The sequence below is a fragment of the Nestor notabilis genome, unplaced genomic scaffold, assembly GCF_000696875.1.
Source record: "Nestor notabilis isolate BGI_N333 unplaced genomic scaffold, ASM69687v1 scaffold28716, whole genome shotgun sequence".
Lineage (NCBI taxonomy): Eukaryota > Metazoa > Chordata > Aves > Psittaciformes > Psittacidae > Nestor > Nestor notabilis.
In genome coordinates this window covers 9,640-17,962 of record NW_009931906.1, presented here as the reverse complement: position 1 = coordinate 17,962, position 8,323 = coordinate 9,640, and the positions used below count along the sequence as shown (strand labels likewise).

General features: G+C 43.9%; 1 protein-coding gene across 1 annotated transcript in view; it reads right to left on the bottom strand.

The window, feature by feature from the left end:
* Positions 1 to 4,114: 4,114 nt before the first annotated feature.
* Positions 4,115 to 8,323, bottom strand: part of ZNRF3 (zinc and ring finger 3) — a 13,776-nt gene continuing 9,567 nt past the window's right edge. Inside the window, exons 6-8 of the mRNA XM_010016123.1 lie at positions 7,808 to 7,910; positions 5,263 to 7,005; positions 4,115 to 4,158 (exon numbers count right to left, since the gene is read on the bottom strand). Coding sequence (XP_010014425.1) covers positions 4,115 to 4,158; positions 5,263 to 7,005; positions 7,808 to 7,910 — 1,890 coding nt within the window. The remainder of the gene's footprint in view (positions 4,159 to 5,262; positions 7,006 to 7,807; positions 7,911 to 8,323) is intronic.

Below are 8,323 nucleotides of genomic sequence, written 5' to 3'. Positions count from 1 at the left end.
CACATATGAAAGAGAGGATTGGAGAGATGTAAGGCTCGTCTCTTGCCTGAATTCTGAGGTAACTGAATTGCAGTGCACTTAAACACGGATGAAAGAAGGGGAAAGTGAAGGGAATTACCAGGTAAAAATCTTAAAGGGAGAAACTGGAAGAGGCAACTGGGAAGATTTTCTGTGTATGTGTATCACTGCATGGGAAATAACCGTATGGGGGAAAACTTTATACAATAACATATAAACACACATTACATAAATACACACAAACACACACATGCAGGTTGGTAGCCACACACCTCGAAGCCTCTCTTTTTTTGGTGTCTGCACAAACATCTTTGGTCAAATTATGCCCTCTGTCGACAAAAAGAGTAGCACAGCACTGATTTTCACTTCAGTGGGACCAGCGATTCATGATCCAGGGTAAGGACTTGGATTTAGTTTGATTATTCAAGCTATGATTTATCCAGTTGTGCCCACCTGCACAATGCTGGCTCAGGTCTCAAAATCGTATTATTCTGTTAGATTATTCTTACCTGAAACCAGAATTAAGTTCCCCTGCTACATGCAACAGCAGGTTCCAAACACAAATGAGGATGCTTTCCAGATGTCACTCGTGCCTGGGGGCTTTAGGGGCTTGCCCCCAACCTGCATACTGTATAAGGGCCCAAGTACTGTCCTGTTAGTCAGGAACACGAGCTCTGCCACACTGCGGTCTCAGCTTCACTGCATTTCCTTCTCTGTCTCTTTCCCCTGGCGGAGCTTCTTCACCCATCTCTTCCGCAGCGTACTCTGGTGCACGACTTTCCTAACCCTTCACTTGTCCTTCTATGCCCTACACTGTCTTTGCCTTCCTTCCTATAATCTATGGTTTTTTCCTGCAATGAATATCTTTAACTTCCCCCCTCCTCATAAGCAACATCAGGGGTGAAGCAACAGGCAGCCTTCATGTAACGCAAACACTGGGTTTGTGAGGCTACCTGGGGACAGTGTTAGGAAGGCAGCTGAAACTGTCAAGGACTAGACTGACACTGCACCAATACCAGGCAACAAAAAAGCCCACTTTTGGTTGGTACTCAACGGTGACATTTGCCAAAAGCTAAATGGTGCCGAGACAGAACACTACAGGTCGCCTCCAAAAAAAAAAGCCACTTCTGAATCTTTTATTGTGATTATCTGTTAGGATCTGTGTGCGTGTATATGCAGATTCACCTACCTGTTACTTAAAAGTAAGAAAAAATAAATGTTGTTTATATTAGAGTTCCTATCAGTATATGTAGGACTACACTGTGAGGAGCACAACTATCTATGTCCTTTCCCTCAAACAAGAAGGACAACTTCCACATGTATATGCAATAAAACTGTATTTTTGTGTGGTTTTGCCTTTTTTTTTTTTTTTTTTAATACAGACATTTGTACACTTTCTTACAAAACTCGGGTAACTACAACTTTTCTTAAATCATTTTTGGTCAGCAAGTACTGTAAAATCTTTGTGTGCAATTATCATGTATTTACAGGGCCTCATGTTAGTGATTTTTCAATGATTATTACAATAATGTCACACACTCTCAACATAAGACATGGCTTAAGATAAATATATTAGTAAATAAATATTCTGAGAACATATTTCCATAAATGAAATGTGCTGCTATACATACACAGAATATATACAAGATGTTTCCTAGCTTTTAAAACATTTTTAAAATGGTAATGAAGGAGAAAGAGCCCTTTGACCATATTACAAATCTTTACAGCAAATTTTATACAAAACAATTTTAAGTGCTATGACTTTAATTAAAAACATTTTAAATAGTGCCTCATGAGCCAAACACAATGACAACTGTTCATGTAAGTAGTAGAAAGGCATTTTGTTACAAAACCATCTGTACAGACATACAGGTAGCAGGGAATTAACTAAATGTTGACTATAAAACCAACCACAGGATCTAGGCATAGGGCACGTCTGTGCTAAGGCCTGCTGAGATCGTTGTACTGGCAGATTTCTACAGCAAGTGAATGAGACCAGTACATCCAGAACCACCATGAGCCAGAATATCCAAATTTCTTTTTATAACCACATTTTACCACAACACGCTGTGTAGGTAGAGTAGAGTGCATCTTAGGTGGCCTTTGGCAGTGCCTCACAAAACATGAAGCAGAATAACCAAGGTAGTACACGATAGCTTCTACTATGTATTTCTTTTGAGTGGAGGAAGGAGAAAGGTAAGACCTAAAAAGTACCTCAACAAAACCTCCAAAGCTTTAGAATTTATTCTCCCAACACATACCACTTCAGTCATTCAGAGGATGAGTAAATTTTCAATAAGCTTTATACACAGAAACTGTGTGTACTGGAATTTTTCTCTTAACCTCATACTCAGATATTGCCTTCTATTAGTTCTCTGAACAGCTGGATTTTGATGTTTGTTCATTGAAAAAGACTTAATGTGAATGCCTTTAAATAGAATTATTTTTTCCTAAATTATTTAGTACAGAAAGTAAGTAAACAGATTAATATATTTGTTATTTCTTAGATGTTTGCTTCTTTTAAAAGATTTCATTTGGGACTACAAAGCAAACAAGTTAACTTTGCTGGTTCTCACGATTAGCCCAGTGCTGTCAAGGACATTACTTTGGCAGAAGATGTAACTGAATGGTACATCTCTTTTTCATGTCTTTAAGTATCTCCAAAGCATACTGAACTTCAGACAGATCTCTGCAGAAGACTGGCACTGTGGGCATTAAATAATTAGTTTCCCTTTAGGAGAATGCCTGCTGTGAATACACCAGACAGGATGACACTGTGTCCTCAGGCACATGCAGCATGACAGGCAACTTAAACCATGCTATGATAGCCTCTTACTCAGAAGCTGCTGTTTCCACAGGAAACAATTGCTATCAGAAGTATTATCTCATGATAACAAACATCCCCACTAGTACAAGAACAAAAGTATGTGCCCAGACTAATGGGGTACAGAGAGCACTCTTTACACAAGACAAAAAATGAAGTACAACTGGCTGGGCCCAGGAAACCTTTAAAACAGATCAATCTATGGAAGCTACATCAACCACAGCAAAGAAAACATTGATTAAACCAAGTCCCTCACTTTGCCACACACACAAAAGGTGACAAGCACTCCTTCCCTTAGGCATGCTTGCAGTCATCAAGAAAACAAGACACCTGACCTGTTTCCAAAATGAGGCAGCCAAGCTACAAGCTCTTGCTTTCCTGCATATGCCACCATTCCTCACAGCCGTAACAAGGGCTACAGGTGCCTGGAGAACTTCCTATGGAAGGCAAGGTTCATTACCTACAAAGGTATTACCCTTTCTAAACACTTCCTTCTAGTATCTGTATGAGGGAGGGGTCCCCATCACTCTTCACCAGTCAGAAGATAAATGAGGTCCATGGTTTAGCAGGAAGCGAGGAGGAAAATATTCGGAGCTACCCGTTTATCTCCCCCACTCTGTTAAAACTAATCATAATGGCAGGAGATCCTTCCTAGTTAAATCATCAGAGCAGCATGAAAAGGGGAAGAGGGGAAAGGAGAAAGCAGACAGTCCAATGCTTCAACTCCCTCAAAATCACTCATATAACTTGCTGGCTACTAAGATTTGCCACTAGGATTAGTTGGTATCTGAGCATCCATACAGCAGCTGTATCCCTCTGGACTACTAATTTCAAGGTGCTATCTGGTTTCTAAGGCAGGTGTAGCCCTGAGCTTATCAAAGGCTGGACTCCTTTAAGTAGGAGGTAACAGCATCTACACATAGCCTGGCTTATTCAACACACCGTGTTACCTCTCAGCAAGAGCTGACACGGTCACTTCTAAAAAGAAAATATAAATAACACTTTGTCGTTAATACAGAAATGGCACTAGAGCTCAGAAATGCTCCACACCATGTCCCACATGGGCTTTGCACACAAGTGGAGGCCTGAAGGCTTCAGGCAAGAGGGACAAAGGAGACAACCAAGCTGATGTGGACACAAAGGAAGAGGAAGTGGGGGAGGGACTTCTCCACATTACCACTTTTGTCTGTCAAAGCTTAAAAAAATTAGGTCCATGAGAATTTGAAGTCTCTGATAAGCTCCGCTTCTCCATCCGGGATCATCTGAACAGGTCTAGTCACCGATGTGGCTTCTCTCCAAGGGATGAGATCCAGCACCTGAAGGATAAAGGAAACTAAGGAACACTGCACCTAGAATACTGCATCCAGTTTTGGGGGTCCCACAACAAGGTGTCAATTGTCTGAAGCGAATTCAGCAGAGAGCCAAGACGCTCAGAAGGCTGGAGCACTCGCCCTGTGAGAAGAGGCTGAGGTACTGGTGCTTGTTCAGCCTGCAGAAGAGGAGGCTCCGGGCACTCCCTAGCAGCTTTGCAATGCCTACATGGAGGTTGTCACAACAGTGGAGCCAGGGTCTTCACAGTGATGCATTTTGGACAAGAGGTAATGAATGACCTTAAGTTGAAACATGAGATGTTCAGACTGGATACAAGGAAAATCGTTTCACCATGCTGGCAGTCAAGCATGGGAACGAGGGCCAGAGAGGGAGTGCACTGCAGCCCTGGAGGTTCTCGTGGCCTGACTTGATAAACGTGGTCTAATCTGACAAACTCAATAACTTGGTCTGATCTCGGAGCTGGCCCTGCTTTGTACAAGGAGGCTGGAGTAGATGGTGGCCTGAGGTCCCTTCCAACCTCAGGTATCCTATGAATCTATGAACACCCTTTAAAACAGCACTGGCAAGGCAGGTAAAGAATACCCTCTTCATTCCGCAGGTAGTTCTTTTTTCCCCCTTGTGTATGTCCACAGCAGAGACTTTCCCACACATTCTACAGCAATTCAAAGGTTTTCAGTCCTTTTTTTTTTTTTTTTTTAATCCTTCAGCCTGTCTGTCCCCTCCCAGCACTGAGGCTTTGCCCACTTACGCAGCTCACCACAGCTGCTATCTCTGGAACTGGGTCCCTGGCTGTGGGGGCTCTAATGGGGGACTCATACTAGCAGTCACGTTTTCTCCTCCCCACAAAGGATGTGTATGAACACTCTGATAGGGTTAGATAGTAGACGGTCATGTTCTATTCCTCTAGCTAAGACCAAATGGACACAGGTAACAAGAGAACACACTTCTGGGTGAAGGTTTAGTCAATAAACTACTATTACGCAAAGGATGGCAGTAATCTCTACAGCTGCAGGTACCCAGGAAGCTGGCAGCACTTCATACACTAGGACAGAAAGGTAGCAAGCAATCAAAAAAAGCACAAGTATTACCTGTGGCCTTTGTGGTCATCATCAGCTTCTGGAAGTTCAGAGCGGGACTGGGAAAGAGCATTCCAGCTTCCTCCTCCCGAGAGTAGTTCTGCCGCAGAAATGATGTTGCCTCATAGCACACCTCCCTCTCGTCCTGTACCTCTCCTGTACCTTGGCAGTGCAGATAAGTATCTAGCTCAGGTGTTCCATCCCAGGAACTACAGCCTCCTGTGTGGGTCCCTTGGCATTCTGCAGGAAGGATAAGCTCACAGTCTCTGTCTTCAGGAATTATGGGAATGCGTTGACCCAGATCACACACACTCTTACAGCAGCTTGGCAAGGTGTCATCAGGAAGTGTGTACTGCACATTCACTGCATAGTCTTCTGTATAGCAGCCACCACCTCCACTGCCACTGTTGCTACTACAGGCTACCTGCTTCTCTTCATAGAAGCAGCAGGGCAACCCCTCATATTTTACCCCATCTGTCCTATGCAAGTGGTCTGAGTTAATACTGTACAAGCCCGGGGTGTTCCCTGACTGTGGTTCTATTCCTGGGCCACACGTCCCCCACAGTTGAGAGCTAAGGAAGAGTGCACTACAGTCAGCTGTCCCATTGCCAGGGTCCAGGGCAGAGTGCTGGAATTCAAAGCAGCACGCGCATGCTTGCTCCATAAGCGGCCCTGCTATCTCTGGATTCTTCCAGTTCCTTTTAACATCCAAGGCAGCACCAGGAGTGGCCTCATGTCCTCCCTCTGAGGTAGTGCCATTTGCATCCCTGTGCTCTAGTGAGGAATTACTGCTATAGTTCATATCCATGCTGCAATTAGACAGTTGGTCCCCTGAGGAAGAAGCTGGCACAGGCCGGCAGTCAGCACCCACCAGACTGTGACCATGAGCTGGGAGCTCATCCTGGTGGGGGCCCTCCAAGAGAACAATTGCACCCCTGTTTGCACCACCAACCTCACCTACACGGCAAGGGCTCTTACTGCGGTAAACGTATGGGTCATAGTCACTGCTCAAAGAGCTGCGGAAGGTGGAGCAGCTCCCATAAACCCCCTGGTTGCTGACCTCTGTGCAGTCAACCATGGAATCACTAGAGGAGCAGTGGCACTGACCGGAACTGCTGCTGCTGCTGTCACTCCCAGGGCAGTCAGCCAAATATCCACTGCAGACTGAACGATGACCATGATAGCAGCTAAAGCTGGAGGTACTGACGCTCTCCAAGCGGGATGAGGGCACTACATGTACCACAGGAGGGAAAAGCATGCTGCCACCAGGCTGAAAGGCACGGGAAGGACCCTTTGAGGAAATGCCAGCTGGAAGCTGTCCATCTTGCTCAGGGTAACTAAGGCCTTGGAAGTAGTAGTGCTGATACATGGTCTCATATTGGGAAACGCATGCTGCTTTGGAAAAGTTACGCCCAAACTTGGATCTTCGGAAGTTGTGAGCTGGAGAGTAAGCCCTGTGTTCCAGGCTACAGTGATGCGTGTTTGGTCCATGGTCCAAATGAATAGGCTGGTAACTTCGGATATAGGCTGGGGACGGGGCTTGGTAGAGGCTCTGATCACCATGTCGCTCAACTGTAAGCACTGTGATGGGGTTTCCATGAGGGTCCATGCTTGTCCGAGTGGGATATGCTGTTATCTGGTTTGCTCTGTGCACTCGGCCTGGGTAATGGACAGGCAGAATCACCCTCTGCTGCCGGCTGCGTGCTGGGTTGATGGATTCCAGACAGACTGGACCTGCACTTCCCTTCTTCTGTTCTGAATGAGAGAAGTTAAGAGTGGAGAAGTAGAAGTAAGAGGGAATAAAAAGGAATACACTTTGTGCAAGAAAGGATATTTTGTTCTGAATTCCATTAGATTACACAACAGAGTTCTTTTAAAAAATAAATAAAAAAAAAAAGCAAAGCACCAACTTTTTACACAGAAGGAAAAATAACAAAACAAACTCAGTCACAAGCATCTGCCTGGAAGCCTTTGAAACCCTCAACTGGATTTTCATAAAAAGGAAAAGAAGCGATTACAGATACTGTTTTCATATGCGAAAACTTCTGCTTACACAATATTCCTCATCTTGCAGGTTAAGAGCCAGGCTGACAGTTACTGCTCAAGTGTTTGCTTTACACTCTATTTTACATAAATGTGTATTAATAGAAAACTTTTTCAAGACAGAGGAAATGGAGGGGAGAGCAAGTAAGGGAAACTACTTTCCAAGTTACACCACCACTGGAAAATAAAAAACCAGTATGTTGTCTTGTCTTTATAATTACAAAGAGAAAACATAGCCATCTATTCTATCCATTTCTCCTTGCATTCAGCAGCTGCCCAACGCTGCCCTCTGCGAGGCATCGAACCCATAGCCACAGAAAACCAGAAATGTGACCTGTTACTCCAGGGCACACAGTAATTTTAAAAGAATTTAACCTTCACTGTATTTCCAGGGTTGTGTAACAATAAAGACATGAGCTCAATGGGTCATATCTACAAACAGGCACAATTTCTGTTTTATCTTGTAAACTGTTAAGCCCAGAGTGGACGGGAGCATCCGTACTGCAGCACTTACCTATGATGTTATGGCGGCAGTGAGGGCAGGTGTGATGCTGCAGCAGCCAAGGATCCACACACTTCTTGTGAAACCGGTGAGTGCAGGGAATAACACGCAGTTCCTACAAGAACAGAAAGAGGAACATGGAGAAGTATTCCTTCCCAACGAGTGAACTTTTCACAACTTATTCCTAGTTCTTTTCAGCTACTAAACTGACGATTTCCTCATCTTCGAGTGATAAGGAAAAAAAGGCTGTCTGTTCCAACACAGACGAAAGCACAACAGCTAGTGATTAACTCTCACTAAAAGAATACTCTGTTCTTCATTAGAATTCCATGCAGATATACCACATTTCTTTAGGAACTTTTTGCTGTGTGTTCCTATAACCTAACACTTCGTAAAAGCCCATCACTGAAGTTTTCCTTAATATGTTAAATGAACTTTAAAAACAATTATCAATAGAGTCCATTTAATGATGCATCTTGCCTACAACTATTAACAGTGGAAAACACTCAGGAAAAAGCAAAAACAACA